General features: G+C 45.5%; 2 protein-coding genes and 1 long non-coding RNA gene across 7 annotated transcripts in view; 2 read left to right on the plus strand and 1 right to left on the minus strand.

The window, feature by feature from the left end:
• Nucleotides 1-2,960, plus strand: part of GCS2alpha (glucosidase 2 subunit alpha) — a 113,773-nt gene extending 110,813 nt beyond the window's left edge. For all 4 annotated transcript variants that reach the window (XM_055071687.2, XM_055071690.2, XM_055071688.1 and 1 more), the window contains one exon: nt 2,276-2,960. In XM_055071687.2, the coding sequence (XP_054927662.1) occupies nt 2,276-2,388 (113 nt within the window). In that variant the 3' untranslated portion in view covers nt 2,389-2,960. The remainder of the gene's footprint in view (nt 1-2,275) is intronic.
• A 2-nt stretch (nt 2,961-2,962) lies between these two features.
• On the minus strand, nt 2,963-12,954 carry LOC129385274 (uncharacterized). Of its 2 annotated transcripts, none has more exons than XR_008612846.2 (3): nt 11,941-12,954; nt 4,948-5,103; nt 2,963-3,077 (listed from the first exon to the last, which is right to left on the minus strand). It is a non-coding gene; the product is annotated as an uncharacterized lncRNA (long non-coding RNA). The 2 variants fall into 2 exon arrangements; XR_008612847.2 differs by having other exon boundaries at nt 5,001-5,103; nt 11,941-12,941.
• LOC126533015 (calpain-B-like) overlaps nt 10,809-25,600 on the plus strand; it is a 172,802-nt gene continuing 158,010 nt past the window's right edge. Inside the window, exon 1 of the mRNA XM_055071692.1 lies at nt 10,809-10,991. Coding sequence (XP_054927667.1) covers nt 10,941-10,991 — 51 coding nt within the window. The 5' untranslated portion in view covers nt 10,809-10,940. The remainder of the gene's footprint in view (nt 10,992-25,600) is intronic.

The following is a 25,600-nucleotide window of genomic DNA, read 5'->3' on the forward strand; positions in this document are numbered from 1 at the left end:
TCTGATTCACGTCATGTAGTATCACATCACGGATTCATCCATGGTACTGTCCGGCGTGTGTATCCAGCTTTATCAGGATCACCGAATAATGGGGAAACAGAGCTGGTAGCCAAAGATATGACGTGAATGAGTCGAGCATCTGCGAGTGGAGACTGTTCTTGCAAAGATATGAGCGTTATTGTATGCAGTTATTTTCGCGGATTATATGTACGAAGCTTTTTTCTCTTTCCCAGCTGTTGTAATTGGAAGTGCAGGTTATACGCGGTAGCAAGTTATGCACAGAAAAATGTGGTACATACTTCCGGAAGAAGCAAGTTATCATTGCTCACGGTTCGCGGCGGTCACCTGCGTAGTAATTACACTTGGGCCAGCCTGCTTGTAGTTGTTGTAGCTGTTGAGTCTTGCTAATTTCGATTGGTTTGGAACACAACTAGCCTGGAACCGTGTGAAACTTAAGGTCAGACCACACACACTTGCCAGTGCGCACTCACTTCTGGCTAGACGCCGTGGCAGACCGCTTCGTAGTGAGCTATTGACAGTGGTTCAATATGCACAAAGCCTGCGCAATGTAAGGCATTGAAGAAGGAGTGGGAGCACTACGAATGAGATCACAGGCTATCTTTGATAGCCAATTACTCCACTTCTGCTGCATGCATTGAGGTACCTTTTGCTGCAATGTTTTTCTGAAATAGTCTAGTTTAATTACGAATGCATTTTTTGACTTCAATAAAAAGTGATTCAGGGCCCCTTAAAGAAAGAAAGGTTAAGCTTTACTGTGCAAACTACTGTGCAAACTAATGTGCAAATGGATAAGGGAAAGAAGTGAAAAACAAATTGAAGCATGCAGGCAAGCATGTATAACTTTCTGTACTCCTCAGGGCCATACAATCATTCTGCAGAGCGCAGTGTTGTAAAGACGAGGTGGCAGTGTTGTCACATGTGCACGGAGAAAGAGATTTTGACACACTTACCAGGATGGGGAGTTTTCTCTGTAGGCAAAATTAATAGACATGCCAAGTTTTCAAAAGGTACTTTGCAAGGGTTATTCAAATTATGCTTCGAATGGCGAACAGCGAAGAAAAAAGGCAAAACGTGGTCACTTTCTATTTTTGCCTGCACAGTGCCCGTGTTCACAAATTTACACTGCAAGTAATCAGTTACATGTAATTTGTTTAACTACGTGTAATACGTTTGATACAATTGTGTAATTGTGAACATAAAAAAATGCAGACAAAGTACTTTAACTTTCTCTCGTGTCATTTCTTTCATGATACAGTATATTATAATCACTGCAGACTTCTATGTAACGAATCATGTGTAATCAATTAATTGTCATTGATAACATTGTAATTTAATACTTGATAGATCACTTATTATATGGGGTAATATTCAATGTAATCCAGTTACTTTATTTTGAGTCAAGGTGTAGCCAGTGACGCAGCTTTGAGCACTTCAATTTGGTGGTAACTAACTGTAGGACACCTGTGGTGATGCTCCGCAGCAACCTAGCAGCGGCACATGTTCAGACAGGCAAGTCCAGCCGGCTGTTAGTGACTGGAAATTGTTAGCGAACGGCAACATTTTGAAGGGCTACTCTTGGTCAAAGATTAAAAACTCCCAGATAGCTGCAGTGAATGTATAAAGAGCTAGGTCAGATTGTTAAATAGCTGCATTTGTACAATGTTAAACTTGTAAAAGGAGTAACACAATAAATTATTGGAATCCAGGGTTTGAGAGACCCGTCTTGTTGGGAAAAATTAATGATGGGAAGTGTAGAGCGCTGAGTCACCAATTGTTGAATTGGAATATGAAAGAACAAGACAGCAAGGCTTTACCTGAAATCCCTTCCTATCTAGACGATGGTGTGCACGCTCATTTTAAACTTGGCCAATCTGCCCTCACTATGCATCCGATGCGTATGTCGCATAACAAAACATATATAACCAACGTTCACTTCATTCCCTTCATTGTTAACAAGGCTCCTGTAGTGGGGCTGAAACGTTAAAGAAAGAATAAATTTTTTAAAAATCAATGATTGGTCGACGCTTGATATTTCCTGCCATAATAGATTATTGTCCAATAACTGTTGTGTTGCTTTCATGGGGCAGTAATTGGTCGCTGTTATCAATTTTATCAGTAACATTTGTAAATGAAGTGATTCTGATAATTTTTTTTTTCTCTCTGATATGTAAAGTGGTGATGTTCATTCAATACCAACGAGCCCTTTTTTCTAAGCCTGTCTATAGCACATACTTGCAAACTTTCTTTCTCCTAGGCAAAGGAACCCAGAGCCTTCAGTTTACTTACGAAGAGAAGGAGCAGCTTCTAAGGGTGCGCAAGCCAGGTGTCAACATCGCCGAGAAATGGACGCTCAAGATTCTTTCATAGCCTTCGAAGCCACCACGTGTTGTGTGCAGTGGAAGCGCTGTCCACATTTCCCGTTAACGAAACGCTTCGTTCCTGAAATGGCAGTTTTCTTTTCTTTTCTTTTTTTCTTCTCTCCCCATGAACATGCTTGCCCCCACTTTATTTTTTTAAGAAGATCAACATTTCAGCATTATATGCCACCATTCCTCTTTGCGCGTATTTTAGGAAAGGGTAAACCAAGTTGGGGGGGGGGTAATGGGGACACTTGTCTACACACATACACACACCGGCCCCATTGTAAATAGCCACAGATGTGACATGAAAGTTTTACCTGGCTTGTAGCGTCTCGGTGACGAAAGCAGAGTGAATGATATTTACATATATATATATATACTGGTATTTGCGAGTGGCTTTTTACAGCACTGCACTGTGTGCACCGAGGGCAGATTTCGGTGGCTGTCTTCGTTCCTTTTTTTTTTTTTTTTCCCGATTTTCTAGACCTCTTTTTTAGACTTGAGTTACAGTCTTTGCCTTTACGCTGTGCGTTTTGAAACTTAGTTTTTAAAAGTTCAATAAACACAATGTCTTTTGCACATGCTTTCTGCTATTTTTATAGGAGGTATAGTTTTTGATAATGTGTAATCACACATTCACGTAAATGTTTTCATCTGCTTCTTGGTCCTGCATATTATCCGTGGCTTGATTCTGACCTGTGGAAAATGAAAAGTATAATGTATGCTTGTACAACTTGCACAAATACAGTTAAACATCAATATAATGAACTTCAGTATAAGAAATTCTCGATATAACAGATGTATTTAACTTAGTGTAACTTCTTGTCCATACAACATCATCCATTTAAAACCCCAATATAACTGTTTATGCATGATTTCAATATAACAAAATTTCACTGCTGCCACAAAGGAATACGGAGACAATAAATGGCAACTTCCACGGACAAAGATGGTCAAATAGAATTGCATGTGGCTGCCTGCGAATGCACCTCTCAAATCGCGCGTTGCACGACCAAGAGCGACCGCTGAAACGAAGCAGCGTAATGTTTCGTATAAAGTTTGTGTTATCAATAAGGTCATATCGTGCCCCACGTGCTGTACGCTTTGGTTGCGAGTGAAAGTGTGTGAAGGTGAGCTGAGAAGGATAGCTTGATAAGCGCCTTCTGCCCACGGGAGCAAGGGGAAAGGCAGGGAAGGGGGCGTGCGAGCTCGCGGTAACGCAATCATGCGCATGCCAGTTGAGGGGAAGGGGTATGGGTCAGCGTGCATCTCCTTTTCTAGTGAAGCCGTGGTGGTGCATAGCTGTCAGCAGCCTGCACGCCCTGTTTTAGAGTTAATCTGCTCCATGTGCTAAGAGTGAGCATGTCGAGATTGAGTGTCAAGCGTGTCGAGTGGGACATCCTGCATGCTGCCTTTCCGCATGTTTAGTGTTGTAGATTGCATAAAATCGAGTTTCCGAAACACATTGAAACGAGAGGCAGAGCAAGCATTCCGCTCTCTGCTGCCGGCATTATTTTTCATGATAGCGTTGTCTCAGTGCGGGTGACACTATCAGTCGGTGGGGTGGAGTTGACGCGAAGACGTGGCTTCATGACTTCGCTTTGTACCGCCAATTTGAAAATATCACCTACACGGCATGAAACCGTATCTTTCGTTGCCGACTCTCAAATTCATCAGAATGAATCTTTTCTCATTCAGATTTGCTTTTTTTTCGGTTGCCTGATAATTCGGAAAATGTTGGGGCCCCTTCCATGTAACAAACATATATAGGTGACTGTACTTATTTGCGTAAAAGGTCGAATCTCAATACAACAAAATTTCAACACGACGAAACAAATTTTATTGACTTAGTTATACAGAGGTTTAACCGTACTAGCTTCACACTACTGAAATGCTTGGATCTTTATCTAAAATAGGACCACACAGCTATTGACTCAAAAGAAAACCTCAGTTGCCATTTTATGTGCTTAGGCATCACCACTGTCAATGGTGTAATATGAAGATCAGTGCCATGAAGCTGAACCACAAAACAGTTTGTGTGAACTCGCACGTTTGGGTGTCTAATTGCGTAGGTAATGCGAGTGAAAATGTCGTACTGCATCCAACTACTGTCATGTAGGATTCAGCTTATAAAATGAACTATTCATAGTTCTACTATTCTTTGATTGTAAACCGACTTTGCTTTTCATATAAAGTTCGGGGCAGTTTCATTTTAATATGCGATTCAATTTTTCACTAGCAGTTAACTAACTGGCCTTGACTTGATGTTGCCACAAAATTTGACATTGAAGCTGGAAACCTTATGCAATGTTGTGTGTATGCTATTGCGCATACTTATTGGTCGTCGCAGAGTTGGAAACCTTATGCAATGTTGTGTGTATGCTATTGCGCATACTTATTGGTCGTCCCAAAGTTCCCCGGAGTGTCCCGTATACATAAACGTGGTCTGTCTTTCAAGCTGGAACTGCCATCACGAATTTCCCATTTCAATGCAGCATTATGCTGCCTCTGTATCAGGGTTGCATTCAGAAAGCGTACTCATTCTATGTAGGAATGGCTGACACACCTACGTGTGACTCCTACGGGACCGAAAAAAGAAATACTGAACACTTCCTGTACTTGTTCTGACATCCAGTACCGCCCTCTTCAGACAGCATTAAACCGACTGGGCTGGAGACCGTCTTCAGTAGCCAAGATTCTTGGACCGTGGCTGTGCATGTTCCTGATGCAGAAAACAACGAAGGCGTTGTTCCAATACTAGAATTAAGTCTGCGACCGTTTGTAGACTTGATGTGCTCCTTCAAGTCTACACGATTAGCCATGTGGAGAAGTACACATACGGAATACGTCGAGAACAAGCCAGCGTCTCGTCCTGGTCAATATGGAAGACATAAGAACAAAATGCCCTTTATGAGCATCAGGAAGTTTGGCCAATTCCATCAGTCAATTAGGAACAAATTAGCTTTATGCATCTGATTACATTTGGCTAGTTTTGTGTAAGATCATGTTAAAATTAGCTGTATGACTTTGTTCACGATACCAGGGCTGCATACGCTATGTACAGAATGACTTGGAACAGCAGCTATACAGTTAAAATTTCTTCGTCGCGCAGAAGTTCCCGTGCAGGCTGCATTCATGTGGTTATTTACGACGCCTTTGTGTCGCTGGAAGCTTCGATTGTTTCGTGGCGCCGCAAGCGGTTTGTTTACCGCTCCGCCATCCGTCAACCTTGAGAGAGAGCAACAGCTGTCAGGCCGGCTGCATCAGAGCTGCATGTTGTGCGAGCCTGCGAGCTGTGTAGATGTAAGGTAGGCGTTCTGTGATGTAAGTGTGGTCACCGTAAGCGGGCAAGTTCTTCTAAGCAAACGCATCGCTGCTTCCGTGCATCGCGCCGAGTCAGCGGAGCATGTTGTTTTGTGTCGTCGTACGCAAGCGCGCCGCGCTAACTACGCGCTGTGAATGGGTTGTACGCTGCGGCACGGAAAGATCTCGTAGTCGACAGAAACACTCGCTCCGAGTCGCTCTTCGGAAGGATGCCCGAGTATTTGCGGGTAAGTACACTAACATTTTCCTCACTTGGCATGTTCTTATCTGTGGTCGACAGGTTTTATTGTCGGGTAGAGGATTCAGTGAGTAGAACCAACGTCAGTGGAACATCCGTTACTTCGCACAACTTGTTGATGTCGTGCCGGTTGACGAGAGCGTTCCAGTTGCCTTTTTAATGTCAGTCAGTGTCACCGTAAGGTGGTATTGTGAGCTATGCTATTAATGTTTATTGGGGAATGCGATTTGTCGTGGTTTTTGAAGTCCCGTGAAGGCTCGCTTCCTGTAATGCACGTACTTGGCTCAGCCGAACGATGTGATCAACTTGAACTGATGTTCAACCCGCCGTGGTTGCTCAGTGGCTATGGTGTCGGGCTGCTGAGCACGAGGTCGCAGTATCGAATTCCGGCCACGGCGGCCGCATTTCGATGGGGGCGAAATGCGAAAACACCCGTGTACTTAGATTTAGGTGCACGTTAAAGAACCCCAGGTGGTCGAAATTTCCGGAGTCCCCCACTACGGCGCGCCTCATAATCAAAGTGGTTTTGGCACGTAAAACCCCATAATTTTTTTTTTTTTTTAGCTGATGTTCAGTGCTCCTGATGTCCTGCAATGAATTATTTTGAATTTCTCTATAAACTTTGCAGCGATTCTCATCAACTGCAACCGAACGCGAGCAGCCGGAAATGTATCTCGACGTTTCTATGCGTTTTCATGTGTACAAGTCTGCGCCAATTAAAGTGCTATTTTCCGACAGAAAATTAGAGGTTTGCATAAATAACGAGGGATGTGCACTGCGTTGCTCATTCGACAAGCATCTTAATGAGTGGACGTTACGACACGTTCACACAGACCCGTTTGAAATCCCGCCCCAAAAAACACGGTCACGGGTTCGCACGAAAAACGCATAAACAACGCTACACCATACCAACGCCGCGCCGCGCGCCCATTTTCATAACTATTCAGAGTACTAGAATGCGGTTGAGTGGAGCGAGCGGCTGGGGCGGCGCACGCTTTGCAGTGAGGCGCGCGACGACGAAAAATACTGTGGCGGCGCTGCGATCGAAGTGGATTGGGCCGCATCAAGGTCGCGCCGTTGGAAACTGCTGGCGATTCTGCTCGGCGGAGTCGTTCGTACCGCTTCGCGCGCTGCTGTTTATGATCAGACCGCTCAAATGATGTTTATAATTGGGTATGACATGTATTTATGCCTTAGGAATAGACGTCGATGTTTCTCTTTTTTATTTCGTCTTATTTATTTTTAATGTCGCTCGGTGACTGTGCGTGCATTGCGGCCGCAGTGTTGGTTTTCATTCTGTTATTGTACGGTTTCCTTTGGAAAACAGATATTTTTCTTGTTCTTCAAGCAGTATGTATCTCTCGTGTCTATTTTTGCGCGTAGATTTTTTCATCAATAGGTCTTGCGTCACGCAGACGAAAAAAAAAAAAAACATATGTAAGCTTCCTGCTTGCCGCTTCGAACAAATAAAACATATCGGCCCCATCCGGCGGCGCCTTGTACTCACATCTACGGGAAGTATTCTTATAGAAAAAGAAAAACTGCATTGCAACATTCCATTCGTGCTTCCGCCTTCCTCGCGTCACAGAATGCCGCAGAGTAATCAGCACGAGTTCTTTTATTGCGGGCGCCACTTGGGCGCCGAAAAGAGTTTTAGGTAGCGATTGTATACGCTAATCTTTGGCCCGCAAGCTGTGTAACGTTTTTTGTCCAGTCCATTCTTAACAACAACAACAAAACTCGGTGCCTTTCCACTCTGTGAGAATGACCAGCGAAGCTGTGTATGTGGGCCCCTAAATGGCGAACTGCATCTCTGTCGCGGGTTGACCCTGCATTGCACTATCTTCGGGATATTTTTCTACCGCACACACGATAGTGGGGAAAGTAGCCCTTAACAGCTTCGCCAAAAAAAAAAAAAAAATCGAAAGGCGGCGCGGTAGATTAATTAGTGGCTGCATAGTGGATATGGCGTTGCGCTGCTAAACTCGAGTTCATGGGTTCAAACCAGATCGCGGAATTCGATGGCAGCGAAATGGAAAAACACTCGTGTATTTCTGTTTAGGTGCACGTTAAAGAACCCCAGGTGGTGAGAACTGAACAGGGTGCCTCATAAGCATATCGCCAGACGTAAAACGCTAGAATTTGTATAATTTAAAAAAAAAAACGAGAAAAAAAGAAGGCAGCTGCGTCCTTTGGCTTTTTGCTAGCGGTGTAAGCGAAAGAAATTATTCTCGAGTCTGATTTCTGAGAAAAACGTGTTACGCTAATCTTATGCATCATACCTAAATGTAATGCCGTTCCCGATTGTACGTCCGCTCAACTAGTCTTCTGGAATATAAACGGCTGCTTTCAGTTATCCAGTGCACTATCATAAGGACAATAACGAAGCATTTAAGGTGTGGTACCACGTTGGGCACCCAGTTTTAATGGGTTGCAGTCTTGCAGAGATGGTTGTGACTGTCAAAAAATTTTTAAGAAAACTGTTTTCCTTGCCTGAGTCAAGTTAGCAGATCTACAGGCTGCCCCAAAACGGGGCGTTTATATTGGATGACAGCTAGGAACTTGTTCAGCAGAGCCCATTAGCACCCGTGCGTTAATTGTCCCAAGAACTGGTGCGCCTCTGCGCAACAGCCACGACTCTCCAGCAGCACAATCAATCGGAATAAGAGTCCTCACTTGCATCGGCCCCTCACCTTCGAGACTTCAAAAGTGCTGTTATGCGTTACATTCGAACAGAAACGGGTATGCAATAATTTTTATAGTGAATTCTGAAGTCGAATACAATCTGAATGGTAAATACCATTCGATTAGACTAATTTCTACTTCATTTCGCCTGCTGGAATGTTGAAAGAGATCGCCAGACAAGCCACGGAGATTACTTTGGTAAAGACATCCTGGTCTCCCCGATTCAGTCTGAGTACATAGGCAATATCTTGCCCCTAACACTGTTATTCATATTAACGTCCAATAATTGCCTTGATTCCTTTTCTCGGAAAGTCGATTGGTTCACGTACGGATTGTGCAGCTTTTGAAAGAAACACGCTTATTCCGGCCAGGAGTTCTCACTTTTTCAATCAGTGCAGTTAGAATATTTGGTAATTGTTCACTTAGATACATGTCGTGGATATATATGTCTATGTACCCTTAGATTTACCTAAAATGCATTAGATGCATTGGTCATTTGGATCTCTTCACGCCACGGAGTTAATAAACCTGGTTTATTTCACTATAATACTGTTTTCTTTTATCATTGTCCCTGCTCAGTATTCCACCAACAAGAAGCGCGCGTAAAATGACACGATATCAATAAAATTTTCTTAGGTAGCTTCATGGTGCAGATAGGCGACTTCTGTGGCAAAAATAACGTTACTTCTTGAAAACTGCGTTAAAAAGAGCGGTTTACCTGGCTAAAACTACAATTGATGCCAGCCGACAAGAGTCGGTGGCGCACCAAAGCAAGTAAAACCGTAAAAAATGGAGAGTTTTAGAATAGGGGCCCCAATATTTTGGGGCCCCAAAGAGCTTTGCGGGTGTTAGCGTTGGGGCACGCAGGAGTGAAGAGTTTAGAATAGGGCTTTGCGTTTGCAGATAGCGTCTTCCGCTGACAGCGCCACTATGGCGTCTAAGAAAAACGATTAAAAATAATTAAATAAAATATACGATCTTATGATATGAATAGTAATCTTGACTTGCGTGTATTCGCGTTTAATTACAATTTAGAGGTTATTCTTCAAGCAGCAAACAATTAGTTGTGCTTAGTTTGGAGCAACAAAACCAATTTTACTTGCCTTCACCAGCCAAGCTTAGCCGTGTTAGGCCTACGAGCCATAAAATCCGCCACGGAAATCCACACTCGAATTCGGAATCAGCGGTGTCTAATGAATCAATCTTCATAACACACGCTAGTTGAGAGAAAGCGATAACTCCAGTCACTTCTCCTAGCTTGCGAACTTCACGCATTACCGCGAATCGAACCCAGTTTGGTGCTAGGTTAGAGCCGTCGCTTCGATGGGTGCCGCCATGTTTGTTGACGCAAAGCTTTTGGGAACGCTATTTGAGCTCCCGCTAAATCGGTGAAATAGCGTTCCCAACCCAAAACCCAAACGCAGTTTGCGTCTCGCGCATGCGCAGTGGCTTCGACGCTATTTCTTTGGGGCCCCAAAACGTTTGGGGCCCCTATTCTAAAACTCTCTAATTTTACTGCACAGGTTTTTTTCGAGAGAAACTGGGCGTCCGCCAGCGTCCGCGCAACGAACGCGCGCTCGCTAGCAGACGACGCACTTGACAACGACAGAAAAAATGAAGACGTCATGTTGTATAACCCATGCCTCAAATATTTATACGTAGCAAAAAGGTGGCAATATAAATTGGCAGTTGAAATGAAGCACCATTATAGGAGCGTACGCGTTCAATCGGTCTTAGCGCCCGAAGCGAAATTACGTTGAATATGTCGCGAAGCGCGTCTCCGCCCCAATCCAGTTAAAGCCCCTCAAAATCCAGTTCGCTCGCAGCGCCTTCGCAAGATTTCGCCACACGCTCGCGGCGCCTTGGCGAGAGAGCGCCGTTCGGCCCACTCGACCATAGTCTAGTACACTTCATAGAGTTTCGTATGGTACACTCTCATAGAGTTTCTCACGTACACTCTAATACTATTCAAGGTAATTTGCATAAAGTTTCGTACAATAATTGGTAACTTGTACTATTCTGTTAGGATTAATGAGAGTACCGCGCATCGACATCAACTGGTCTGTTTGCGACGTGTCAAGCAGCGCTCGTTGCGACAGGTTTCGGCGCACATTGTTAACGGCGCCTGGCGGCGAAAACGCGAGTTTCGCGATGAGCCCCTTTTCACCGGCGGCGATCGCTGGCGTCGTCGTAGCGTCTGAAGGTTGGCTCCGCCGCATGCCAGTGGTGAGACTCGGTCGAGCCCCGCGCGGCGTCTTGGATGGTGCGCGATGTGCTGACGCCGAGACCGTGCCGCGGCATCGTGATACAGGATGCCCTACGAATACCAGAGCAGGAAAGGGAGGCGCCTAGCTGTCTACCGAGTGAGTCCCGCTGTCTCCGTTGCGGCAGCACTCTTTTTTTATTCTCTCTGTTTCCTCCGGAAAGTTGACGTGACCGTAATGACACGACCTAATCGCGCGCTGCAGGATGCGTTACGTTGCCTTGTACTGGTGTCCGACATAATTTACGCAAACGCGGGCTACCAACGTTCACGAGCTACTTTTGGTGGGTACTGCAGTGCGACCATGGACACGCCTTGCCGAGGTGGACGTGCCAAAAAAAGAATTCGCGCCTCGCCTGAGCTGCCGTCCTATTTTTGTAGGCCGCTGTCACATGGTGTCCGAGTCAACGGTTGACTGGAGAGAGGCACGTTGTCCTCTAATTATTACGGGCATGACTAACTCGATGGCGACGAGGCGCTTTCGTTTTGTAGGTGAGGTGACACTGGGGCAGATTCAGAACCAACGGTGTCGCTTTAAATGTTAGCGCCGCCGATAGGGAGATTTTGCCATCTGCAAAATGCGTTGCATTATTTTTCTTACCAGGTAGCTTTGCAAGTGCATTGCCTACAGAGTTCGTCGCAGTTATATTTGGCACAGTCTTTTGTTGCCGCTTGAGCACCGTTCGTAAAACATTTGCCACGCCTTTCGCCCCATTGACTTGATCGTGAGTTATGTCGATCTTAGAAAGGGGTGATAAATATCGGCATTAAAAGAGAAATCGCCTAATCAAGGGTAAATGCTTTAAAATACTGCGGATTGCAGTGCCCGGTAAGGGTATACGTGTGAATACGATATACGATAATTCAAGGGCGCGTGCAAGACAAGCGCCGGAATTAATGTTACTTGGATAAAAGGCCGGGACACGTACACTACTTTGGGAAAAAAAATTAATAAGAGATAGCAAACTTTAACGCAGTCTCTCAACAAGCCAATTTTAGCTGCGAAAAATAACGCCAATGTCTCAACTAGGCGAACCTGTCCTAGTTACCTTCTTTCCAGCCTGTAGCCGACCGTGGTGTTGATTAGCCCCCAGTAATGTTATACGTGGTCTTTATATACATGCTTGCTCGACCGTGCCTACATTTCGTTCGCGATGGCGGCGAACCATTTTATGACAGCTTTCCTACGTTGCGTGTTGCGCATATTCGTGACCACTGTGGCCTGAGCGAAGGTCTCCGCAGGCATGCCTGAAACGCGAAGGCAGGTGTTCACGTAGACCGAGGCCTGCTACGTTTGACATGTCCTTATTTATAGCGACCACTAAATCGTCATATGTGCTTCCGTGGAATGCCGCGCTTCGTCATAGCAAGCTAGCGCCTTTTTTTTTTTCTCTCGAAGCGCAAGCCAGACGAGTCGCGCAGTTGTATTCGTTGTGCAAGCATTGGGAAGCGTCTTCCTCATACGCCGCTGAAGATGGTGGTGCGTTACAAAGATATTTCTGCAGCACATATGCGCGCACATGCGATATACCGCACTTTTCGGCTCTGCACACGCAGCACGCATGCCTGCTTTCAAAGAGCGGATCTTGTGAAAGTGACGGCTAGGCGGGTGCACGCATGAGCGCACGACGAGGCGAGAGAAAGCGAAAGTCGCTGAAAAGTGGAGGAGGAAGCAGAGACCGGAAGGGCCGCAGGCGAAATTGTGTCAAGTGGCTGTGGAGTAGTAGGCTTTATTGTTTGGCGGACTGGGTCTCTGTAGGGTAACGTGCACGCGATATCAGCGTCAAGTGCGTTGCGCTGCATGTGTGAGTAGCAGACGACGCACGATTGATGCTATAAAACTCTATGATGCCGCGCCTCGGTGAAGCAGACGATTCTGTCTGGACAAGAACGTGAGCTCAAATTCGACGTCCTTAGCAGCGCTCTGCAGAGATCGAGTGAGATTGCAAAGTTTGCCCTTTCAAAGGTTGTTTCAAGCTGTGCACAACTATAGGCTGTAATATAGCAGACGACTGCGCTGACACTTGTTCGCTGTTCGCCGCTTCGAGTAGCAATTTCGGCAAAGTAATTAACTTATCCTTTATTGCCAGCGGAGAAAATTTGCTCCAGTGGAGTGTGTCATACTTGTGCCGCGCGGAATGAGAATATCATATACAATAACTCTACACTATATGGCGCTCCACTGCAATATACTCAAGTGTTGATAGTTATGTACACCACTGTGACCCCTCGTGCGTTTCCGTCCCCCCTGTACTGGTGGGTCATGTATGTTTTATGACCTGTATATTTAGGGTTTCTCTCTTTCGTAATGGCTGGGGCGTGCACTTGGCATTCCTGCCCATTGAAGAGAGTGAAGCTGCAAAGCATCATCATCATCATCATCATCAATAACAGCAACACTGACTGTGACGGCAGCGCCACCGCAATTTCGTGACGTTAACGAGCTTGCCTAAAGTATCGGGAGAGACATTCCCCTTAACCGCTTTCCAGTAGTGATTAAGCAACGGCTCCTTGTTAAGAATTTCTCGTTTAATGATAAGGACGCCTTCGAAATAGCCGCTCCGTTTTTTTTGCACCTCGCGTCGCGTTCTAATGGACAGCTGAAGTACGGTTGTGTTGTCCAGTTTACAACACGTTTACCGGAGATTTGTGCCGCACCGTGTATGTGTCTTTTGTTTCCATTCGTCACGTCTGTCAATGGCCTTGAGCACAGCTGCACGAACTATTATAGAACCAAGCGAAGGAAAGCACGGGCTATTTAGAAGGTATGCAGTTCGTGACGTGTCTGTCGGTGACGCCTGGGGAAGTTTGCTGTAACGCCAGTTCCGTGCCTTTCGTCATGCCGTTCCAAACAAAATCCTATAGCGTGTTTGTTCCATATATAAAGAGTGTACGCAGCTCGTACAGTGCCAGAGGAAACTTAGTCGGTGACGATAGACCAGCAATGTGTGCGCAGTTTGCGTGTCCACGTTACCCTCCCTCTGATATATTTTTCAGCGCCCGCGTAACTCGTGCGGCGTAGAATCCGCCATAGATACAAACTCGGGTCACTGTCTTTCGTCCAGCCGAATAGAGAATTCCAACATGACGCGATGAAAAATAATAATAAGCTAACGCAAAAAATGCTAAGAGCGTGGAGTGACCGTGCAAGACACCTGCTTTTTTTTTTTTTTTTCCACAATAAGTAATCTAGCCTCGCCATGCCTTATTCATCTCGTGTGTCGGACATCCTGTGTGTGTGTGCGTATATCATTCATCAACTTCTGAAGAAGTTGCTGTCGCTGGCCAGTTGAGTCAAGGTGATAAACACAGAGTCGTTTCGATACGGGTTTTATTTTGGTCACGAGAGCCGTTTGTCGTTTTTGTGCCAAGACGCGCTAGCGTTCCGTACGTGCTTGGTGTCAGCGAGGTTCCGAGGGGTGTCTTCTCAAGATACGATCTTCGAATCGCGTGCATGCCGTCCAGCAAACTAAGAAACCAGCTTGTGAATCTAAAAGACCAGCTTGGCAGCAAGTGTTATCCCGGAAGAATGAAGGAGCGTGAAACGGACGTCATCAAGAACAAGAAAGCTTCAAACGCCCGTGCCGAGCACGTCGATGATCACGTTCACCGACTCTATTGGGATAACGCTGGCATCGTAGCCAAGTAAACGAATATGATGACCCGGTTTCTGGTGGAATCTTTATTGATCCTAACGATGGAAGAAACTAACAGGACAGATTGAAACCTACCTGCTATCTACTCCCGCTCACTACGCCATGTCTTTGTGCAGACACGACAAACTGCTCGTGTCTGCCTTAATGAGACTAAGGAAACCGCGCGGACCCCGAAGCGTCTCTGCATTCTTCACTTCGACTTGGTCAGTGACTGCAACTTCATCATGGTGTTACCTGACCTGATAAAGTTTCGTCGAACCCTTGACTTCATCAGCTTCTGTTTCGTGAATATTGCATTTTCTTGCACTACATTTCCAGCTGTGATAGCTGCCACACAGCATAATGTCGTGGCCGGAAGAGGACACATACAAACGTAGAGCTGAAACATCGCTGCCTAGGGATCGATCCATCTTCAACGTCGATCTTCTTTTCTTTCTCTTTTTTTTATTGCGAAGCGGTCTTTGCTCCGTCAATGGGCGGTTTAGTTGTGATTGATTAAGATATTGTACAAAAACCTACCTGTCAAATGCATTTTGTGCAAATATATATTCGGCAAGCGTCAGGCTCGTGCGAAATTCAATGCCTGCTACGTGCAGAAGTTCTCGCTAAAGACGCATGCACGGTTGCTGAAACCAAGTTAACTGTTGCGAATTAAGTGCCTTATCGTTAGGCACTGTTTTCCTTTTTTGGTTTCTTCACTGGTAAACTATTATTCTGCGTGCTCCAGCACTCAGACCATAGAGGTGTTCCTGGGCGTGTTAAGCAAATGAGTGATTAATTGGATTGTTATTATTATTGTTGTTGTTGTTGTTGTTGTTGTTGTTGTACCTTACAGGCCTCGAGTAACGCATTGCGTGAGCGGAGGGGGTGGGAGGGGGCGGGGTCGGGAGAAGTGGTTTGCAGTTGCATTAATAAATACAGGGTATTTTTTTAGCTACTCCAAATATTTAAAATTAGAAAAATGTAAATCATGGTAACGTTATGTTTACCATTCGCCTGTACGGGTTGACAGCCTCTAGACATGGAACAAATTCCGCAATTACGTGCGTAATTAGCGAATGTACGATAATTAACTTTATAATTATCAACACTAGGTGGCTACAGCAAATGTATACTTTGGGGCCCGTCCTCGATACTACCTATCCCAACGGTCAAATTTTGAATAGCGCTGTTCATGTGCTTAGAAGGCTCCTTCCTTGAAAGCGAAACTGGCTGACAAAAGAGCGCCTATGTCGTCGATGTTGGCCCTCCCCCCTCGCTTTTTGTCACGTCTCCGAGGTCACCGCCGGTCCGGCAACACGAGCAGCTTGTGTTATCTCCTTGCGGCGTTGGCCCAGCGCTTCAATACCGGCGGGCCGCCAAATTTACTCCGTCATTCAGTTGGGTGCCACGTGCCCACTTCCACCGACGAAATGCCGTTTCAGGCTTTTTGATGAGAACCACATTTAGTCGAAATTCACTGTCTCCGGGAAAGCTGTCAAACGCGTGCGTGCGAGTTGTGTAAACAAAAACGTAAACTAAAACAGATGTAAACATAACTCACCGAGGGACGGGGAAAAGAAAGGTATGCCACATGGTCGACGCTACAGACTGACGTGACGCCGTGCCCGCAGTATCTAAAAGCCCAAAGAGCGGGCTTTAGCGGGGTTGGCGCTACCGCGCCAACGGGGCGCCCAATTCGGAATGACGAAGTAAATTTGGCGATCCGCCGGCATTCAAGCGCTAGGCTACACTGCAGACAGCAAGGAGACAACGCAAGCTGCTCGCGGTGACTTCGGAGACCACCGCGAAAACGTGGAATATACCACGTTTTCGCACTAATTATAAATTGCAGATCTTGTCTTACAACCTGCCCCATGTTCTAAACACGTATAAATACACAGTATATACCAAAGCTGATCGAGCTGCGGAAATATTTTGTTGAAATGTGATTTTGTCATGTTTATGTTTTGCTTGATTATATCCTATCATTTACTTCTGAACATTTGTATGACCATTTGAGCGTTTCTATTTTCGATTTTATTGTTTAAACTTTTGTGCAAAGATTATTAGACTCTGTATGTATAACTGGTGAATGTTTTCTCTTTATTGACTAACTGTTGTATGTGTGTCTTATTTCTGTACCACTCGTGTGGTACTGCTTGTAGGGGTTTTCTGGACATAGTCAAGGTGCTCATGCAGCTTTTTGCCAGAAAACCCTCCAGTTGAACCTGGAAAATAAACTTATACTTTACTATACATAACGAAAGGCGTGGGGGGGGGGGGGGAGGAGGGACAACATCGACCACACTGGCGCTCTTTTGCCAGCCAGTTTCGGTTTCAAGTAGCCTTTTGAGAAGAGCTAATTGTTTGCGTAGCTCTCACATGAACAGCGCTACTCAAAATTTGACCGTTGGGATAGGTAGTGTCGAGGGCGGGCCCTAAAGTACACATTTGTTGTAGCCACCTATTGCTAATAATTAGAAAGTTAATTACCCTAGCTTCGCTAATTACGTACGTAATTGTGGAAATTGCTGGATTTTGAGTAGTCTGGAATTACTCGGGGAGAACTCAGGGAATTTGTGCTTCTATCAGGGGAAATTAGCTGTAATTTTATTGAAAGAGAACGAAAGTCGTAGTAATGCTGGCTCGAGTAACAAAGAGGAATCGTAAAGAATCGTCTTTGACGCCGTGTCGTCGGCTGGATGAGTTGACAGTGCGCAGTCAACGACCGATTTTCCTGATGCGCGATAATTCGGACGGCTTCGCGTCACCACCCCGTACCCCGTCGAGTCAATGTATCAGAACGTCTGAAATTTGAACGCAAGAACCCTTCGCCGTCCTATTTTCCGGGCTTTTTGCCGTGACGGCAGGTTCGGAACGGCATTAATCAAAGCCACCACCTCCGCCATTTTGATTACCTCGCTGCCTCAAACCGGCGCTCTCGCACGCAGATCCACCACCGCGGCAACGCTAGGCCTAGATGCGTTGAAGTCCGCTATTAAGCTTCTTGCCGTTCTGTGCCATGTTTCTCATTGAAAGAATTGGCCGCTGTCAGCAATGGCGCTGACCCCACCTTTGTAATCCTCGCCAATGGCTTCGAAGCTGGAAAAGCACAGCACGTTACATAATGCCGGGTTTTAAAAGTCGGCTTCGCCTCACTACAGCAATGTCACGCGGTGAAATATAACAAGCGTGGGAAGGGGCAATTATCGCGGGACAGAGTATGTATTCCTTAATTATACACCCGTGCACCCGCCATCTACTATCATGGTACGAGCACCAATATGCCTAATAAGTGTACTGGCAGGCCTTCAGAGCTTTCTTGGATGTGTCTGTGGTGATTTGAGCCCTTAAGGGCAGTAAAAGGCACGCATTCATTTTTTCGTACTGCCCGATTTTTCAGACGCTTTCGCGGCCCCTAGGGAGTCCGAAAAATAGGACGTTGACTGTAAAACTGACCAAGAGGATGTTTAAAATGGTCCGTGGGGTGAACGCGCGGCGGATGGAGAACGAGAATAAGGAGGACCTACGCATTGAGGAATGGACGGGAAGGAAAGCGTGCCGCCGCTTCTTTGAAGGAGCTGGAGCTCGAAAGAACAGTGTTGACTGACGCCGAGATGCAGGTGTTCTTCATTCAAAACCAAAATAAACTCTTTAAAGCAATGGAACACAACACCGAGGCTTTGTACGCGGGCTGCGAGTATGTCAGGACAGTTGAGGTATACTTACCAGCTGTTGAGAGAGAATCTCACTTGTGATAAAGTTCGGGCTTCATACCAATCAGCTGCCTATCAGTTGATAGAAATAGCTCATATTCGAAAATATTTGCTTCTCAATGCATCTCCTTTTTAGTGGTCCTTGGGAATGTTCGACTTGATTTGCAACGGGTTTTACCATTTTTTCCGAAGATATTTTATTAGCTGTGTATTTTACTGAACCCTCCCTTCTGTTTTCCTTTCCAATAAAATAAAACCATTCCTTACTATTCAAACTGGATTAAGTCGCTTGTTTTAATTTTTTTAACATGCTCACTAGAGAGTAACAGCACCGGGCGACATGGTGTCCAGTCCGTCTTGATATAAAATAAATTTCTGCGTCACTCGGGAAATTTTGCAAATGCACTCAGGGAAAACCTGGGGAGTCCAGGAAATTTGGAAACGTTATGTTGGTAGACAGCCTGTAATTGTAACATTAGGTACTACAGTTTTGATTCACGAGTCACTTGGCATATTTAAAGGAATGTGTATAGCGCACACATGGTTAGTATCCGTATTTCGCACTCAACTGGAGCACCGTCGTAAGGACTGCGCCACTCGCATATATATATATATATATATATATATATATATATATATATATATATATATATATATATATATAGTATAGTCGTGCATGAAGGCAACATCAGTCGCGTTTCTTGAGGCAAGGATGAGATGTCAGGCAACGGTGACTGCCTTTATTGCGAATACTCTATAGTGTTCGCGAGGCCACACTTCGGTCGTACCAGATGAACGCGGGATCGCTGCACCAGTGCACAAAATATCGTAACATGCCGCCCTTTTGGGTTTGCTTCGCTCATACCCGTGCAGTTTTCTCTAATGGCATCCAGAATGACTCGTCAGTGAAGTTGTACCCGCCTGAAGCCGATGTCTGTCCGTCGCCGTTTTAGCTTTGTAATATTCAACGACGAGAGATCGTGATGGAGGCGCGGGAACATGTACACGCATCCCATCCGTTGCGGGGAACGAAGTTGCCTTTGCTGGGCCATGTTATGCGGGAAACACGCTCTGTGTGACCTGGCGAGAACGGGCCGCGAACTTGCTCCTAAGCGCGTCCTGCGCGCGATCAACGTTTACGCCACGCAGTGTTGCCTTGTCAGCATGATACAAAAAGTCCACATATATACTCTGGTGGGTTACATCTGCATACTTGCCAACTCTCCAGACCTTTACGCATAGTTTACGAATTTACGGTTGTTGTCGATTTTACGAATGTTGCGTCATCTACCGTGAAAAATAAAATTATGTACCCGAAAAAGTTTTTGAGGTGCTAAATGACGAAGCAGCGAAAGGCTGCAGAAAAGAAAAAAACATGTGCATGCAGAAAAAGCAATTGTGATTCTCTCAGCGCCGCCCTCGCTTGCTGTCGGCTACAATACTGCTCCCTGTTGCGCGGCCTGAAGTGTACTCGCAGCATAGCATACTACCGAACGAACCGGAGTGAGTACCAAAACGTCGCGATGCTTTGCTCCCACGTGACCACCCTTTGAGTCACGACACATCTACTTCCTGGGATACGAAACCGAAGTCGCTCCCTAGAAAAGCTATCATAGTGAATTATTTAGGGCGCTCTAAGGCTCGCTAGTATATTGTTTAGGGTTTCGAGGCAGATGACTTTCACATGACGAAAAAAAGAGAAGAGAATCGTGCGGATCCCACGCAATCGATGTAAGCGAGTATTTCTGAGGAGACGTGTTTGCTTGAGGCGTTGTTGTGCGGCATTAATTGTTCATAACCTCTGAGAGGGTTGAGCATTGTCACTGCCTCACATAGAACATCGCCTCGTGGCAGAAGTGTTAAGCGTTAATTTAATAATGTGGCTGTACGTGCCAAAACCACAATGGAATTGCGAGGCACGCCTTAGTGGCGGACTCCGGATTAATTTTGACACCCCGGTGTTATTTAACGTGTACCTAAATCTAAGTGCACGAGTGTTAGCTGCCGTGGTCGGGATCAAACTCGCGGCCAAGGTTCTGTAGCCGCGTTTACATGAATGCGTCAGTGGCAAAGCTGCCGCGGCGGGCACATAAGTTTTGATTTGACATGCGACCGCTTCCGTAGTATAGCCTAGATCTTACAGTGGTTCAATGCGGCTGTGAGACTGCTCGCCGTGCGTCAGTTGTCCGCTTGACAAATCTGCACGGTGTTTATTTTTTCAGAAATACCAGAAACGTACCGTACCGTATCTTCAGTTGACCCGCAACCGCTGTAGTGTCTATAGTAGCGTTTCCGCTCCTTCTCACGTCACCCTCCCCTCATGTATCGGAACTGCGAGCGAGGAGTGGAACTCGTTTCGCGACTGCGTCGGTTGTACCCATTTTCTGTCTCCTCTCTCTACCTCCTATCTCGACTTGCACGTTAGTAGAAAGTAAGCGCTGCAGTTTCTGCAATGCCTTTGCGGCGGGTCACGGATAATTACAGCTGTCAAGAGGCTAATGCGCGACGCCCAGGGAGCTCCAGAGGGCATTGTGCACGTGCGACGCGATGGAAAAGTCTAAACGTGTCGCCTTTCTTCTCTGCCACTCTCTTTCCATGTTTATACACGCCCTGAACCACCACCCGACGTGGCTTGCAGGACAGCGACAGCAGCAGCAGCAGCAGCAGTGGAAAAGTCGAAAGAAAAGGCAAAGAAAGATTCGCTTTAAAATATGCTTACGGTTTAGCTTATGGTTATGCTTTATGATTTAGCCTATGGTTATGCTTACGCTTTTACTAATGGATTATTTTTAGCTTATTATAGATTATAGATAGATTATAGCTTATTTTTTTATTTTTTTATTTATTTATACAATACTGCGGACTCATGGTCCAAGCAGGGTGGTCGATACAAATACAAGAAATACAAAAGAAACAGCAACAATAACACAGGCTCAGAAAGCTTATTTCACAGTTTGACCACTTGTTTTGATAAGGCAGTTCCATTCACTAATGGTTCTCGGGAAATAAGAAAATTTCAATATGTCTGTGCGAGCAAAATATGGGGTTAGGGCGTTTTCATTGGGGTGTCGTGTGGGCCTGCTAGTTAAGGGTGACAAATATGTTGATGCATCTAGCGCTGGTTTGTTTTCCAAAAGTTGGGAAAGAAATTCTAATCTAAATTTTTTGCCTTCGTGCCTGTAATACGGGAATGCCATTTGCTTGTATTAAATCAGAAGGTGAATCTAATGCTGAAAATTTGTTAAAGATAAACCTTGCGGCCTTTCTCTGAATACGTTCAAGACAATCAATGTTGCGCTTGGTATGAGGATCCCATATGATGCACGCATATTCCAGTCTTAGCTGCACAAGATCAGTATAGCAGAGCAGCTTAACATTAGTGGGAGCAGTTTTAAGTTTATGTTTAAGAACACAAAGCTTGCGGAAGGCGGATGAAGAAACATTATCAATGTGAAGATTCCAAGACAGGTTTGAAGTGAGTGTTACACCGAGATATGTATAGCAATTTACTTTTTGTAATGGTGAAGACCCTACCTAATATGTAGGTATATGACAGCGGATCTTTTTGGCGAGTTGCTGGAAGGGAGACACATTTGCTCGTGTTAAGGGTCATTCCCCATTTTATACACCATTTATGCATATTGTCCAGACTAGTGTTGAGATCGTTGTAATCGTTAGTGGAACTAATTTCTTTAAATAAAACACAATCGTCAGCAAACAATCTTATTTCTACACCAGGGCGAACAACGTCAACAATATCATTAATATACAGTATAAAGAGCAGAGGGCCTAACACGCTGCCCTGAGGTACACCGAATGTGACCGGAAGACAGCCCGAGTGTTGACCCGCTACATCAACGTATTGTTTGCGATTACTCAAATAGGCTGAAATCCAGTTAACAAGTATTTGTGGAATGCCTATCGCTTCAAGTTTGAAAATGAGTTTACTATGGGGAACTTTATCAAAGGCTTTGCAAAAATGTAAGAAAAGCATTTCTATCCTACCGTGTCTATCGAGGGTCAATGCCAGAGAATGAAATAATGTGACGAGTTGAGTTATGGTTGATAGTCCCTTCCGAAATCCATGCTGATATTTGGTCAATACGCAGCGTTTCTTGCGGAAGTTTGTTATACTAGTAGCTATGATATGTTCAATAATTTTACAGCATTGCGAAGCTAATGAAATAGGACGGTAATTTTCTAGTGTCAGGCGGTCTCCCTTTTTAAAGATGGATGCAATTTGGGCTGTCCTCCAATCACTGATTAGTTGTGAAGTCAGCAAACAAGTGCGAAAAATAATAACCAAACATTTAGCAAGAGGTAAAGCATATCGTCGTAGGACTACGTTTGGGATATTGTCAGGACCACACGATGCTTTGGTTTTCAAATTTAGTAACATAGATACCACACCAGGATAAGAAATGAAGGGTGCATCTGTATGTAAAAAGTCTGTCGTGTTACATGCACAGTTTGAAACGGAAGTGTTAAACACGCTCTGGAAGTATTCATGAAATGCTTGGAAACGGCTCTCTGATCCGTTACGTTGATTCCGTCGACTGACATATGTGATACCGTTTTTTTTTTTCTTTTCGCCGATATAATTCCTTGTGTAGTTATGCAAATTGCTTATCAATGATATATACCACAAGTTATGCAGGGTTATTAAACTTCTTTATTCATCATCGTTGGGCACATTGTGTTGCGATTTCTGTACAGCCATAAACACAGTTCTCTGTATCGGTAGTATCGCTCTCTTCTCCTTCCATGTTCTCTGGCAAGCGGTTATATAGTCGGCCTCCGCGATACACACGCGCTTGCGGCGAACGTCAAACGACGACGCGTAGCGCGCGGCAGTGGCCACCTGCGCCGACTTCGAACACGCTTACGGAGCCAATTCCGACGTACGCCGGCTCGCGCGAAGCGGGGTGTTGACTATAGCGTAGCGAAGCTTTTCGCTTCAAAAGAAAGGCGGTGCTGGCACCTAGGCACCGTATACGAGGCACAAGTCAACCACTGCCGCGCCCAATGGCAGCTCTGAAGCACGGTGCATTGTTTTACTGGTTCAGAGAGCCAGACAGGTGCCCGCCTCGTGTGTCCAGTTCACTTTACCTACGTTGACACTGTCGATCGTTGTGTCGCGCGCCGGGTAAACGACCGCGTTGGCAGGTCTGAACCGCAGAGAGTCGCCGCGTGCGTGCGCCAAGTGGCGCACGCAAGCGGCGACTCTCTGCGGCTCGACACGAAAAAAAGAAGAAAAGATCGATTACTTATTCTTAGATTCGTCTAGGCAATATATACTGGGCCGCGAGACGGGAGTGAACCATCGGCTGCGCCTCGGCGCGGACGAGCTGGGTTTACCAAACGACGTGGCATGACGCCTGCATCAGCTTCATGTGGTTTGGGCCTGCACTCAGCTGTGGGGCAGTGCATCAAGTAGCGCGTCATGTCAATATCCGGAACGCGCATTGTACGCCAATGGATAAACGAGCTTTGTTGTGCGGCGCAACGGCCGGGAGCTTTCGGCGACCACAAGGAGGTCGCCACCTTATTTCCCGCGTCAAGTCCTACGAACGTAAGCGGGAGTAGAAGTAGTGCTGTATTGTGCCCATAGGTGTATCGCTGAAGAGGAAACGAGCAGCGTGAAACATGGGACGAATATCAGGATGACACGCTACGTCACATGCACCTTATACAGGTACACAAAGCACGTGCAAGATGGGAGTGCTAGTGGGCACGCAATGATCTGCTCATCACCACGAATGTACATTGTCCGTGTCTGTTGGATTCATGTGCTTGCAACTAACGAAACATCGAATCCCTCGGTTCCGCTTAATCTCCTTGCTTATTGTCAGTGTTTTGTGGTATTTAATCTACAGAGAAAGACGAGCCCATTTTAGATTTCAGCAGAGAGGAGACTATTATATATATATGTCATTACTAGTCATCCGAGTTACTTGACGTTGGCATCTTCGCTTAGTATAACCCCCAAGCTGGCTTGAAGAGCTCTTATATTGTGCCGTAATTTCAACCTTCATCACTTCACCTTGCTTATCGAAATGTTTATGACAACGCATGAGTTCCCTTTTTTCTTCCTGTCTATTCTTTTACATGCTTACGCAGCTTCAGATCGACCTTTTTTACCGTGTCATCTCCAGCTTTCCTTGCGCTTCCGGCAATTGCTCTGCACTTGCGAGATGCAGCGCCATGATTTCAGTGTTACATACATTCTGGGAAAATTAGTAAATTGAACTTCCGTTATATAATGAAACTGCTTGGTTTTACATGTTTGGTGAATATCTGCACGGGTTTCGGTATAATGAAGGCACTGTGTCGGCTTTTCGTTAATTATGTTCTCCGCTTATTGACTGTTTTGGCGAAGCTTGGTGGCCTGCTACAAGTGATAAGGACTGGATGAGGATACAGTACACGCGATTCAGTCCTTGTTTTTTTGCGCTTGCAGTATTTCGTACCAACAAGGCCGAATTTCTACCCATGGTGACTTGCTCGGAAGACTTAAACCTATGGTGTGTAAATGCGTGTTAAAACAAACAGTCAGCAGCTCAGTACAGCGCGGTTGTATAGGACGGGACATAAGGGCTGTAAACGATGGCTCCAAGCTTGGAAATTCTAAAAAAAAAAGAGAAAATGTACACGAAAATTGTAACTTATCTATGTGTTAAAAATCAAATACGCAGAAGTCCACAAGTTGGAGGAAACTTCATGAAACGGGAAAATCACCATCCACCCGACAGTAGCACGAGTCTACAAAGGAAACCCAACGTTTCTTTTTAGACAGAAAACGGTTAAAAAAATCACCCAGGATCGGGGCTTGAACTCAGAACCAACGCCTTTCCGTGGCAACGGGCCCGGAAAGGCGTGCCTACAAGGAGGGTTTCCTTCGTAGCTTCGCGCTACAGTTGAGTGGATGACAATTATTTCCTTTCATTATTTGCATGTTGTCCAAAATATAAAACCACCAACACCACCACCACCACCACCATCATCATCTTTCATTTCCACTGCAGGACGAAGGCCTCTCCATGCGGTCTCCATTTACCCCTGTCCTGCGCCAACCGATTCCAACTAGCACCCACGAATTTTCTAATTTCATCGCACCACCTAGTCTTCTGCCGTCCTCTCCTGCGCTTCCCTTCTCTTGGTGCCCATTCTGTAAACCCACTGTTCCAACGGTTATCTAACCTGCGCATTACATGACCTGCCAAGCGCCATTTTTTTCTCTTAATGTTAATTAGAATATCGGTTATACCCGTTTGCTCTCTGATCCAAACCGCTCTCTTTCTGTCTCTCAAGGTTATGCCTAGCATTCTTCGTTCCATCGCTCTGTGTTCGGTCCT

The sequence above is a fragment of the Dermacentor andersoni genome, chromosome 7, assembly GCF_023375885.2.
Source record: "Dermacentor andersoni chromosome 7, qqDerAnde1_hic_scaffold, whole genome shotgun sequence".
NCBI lineage: Eukaryota > Metazoa > Arthropoda > Arachnida > Ixodida > Ixodidae > Dermacentor > Dermacentor andersoni.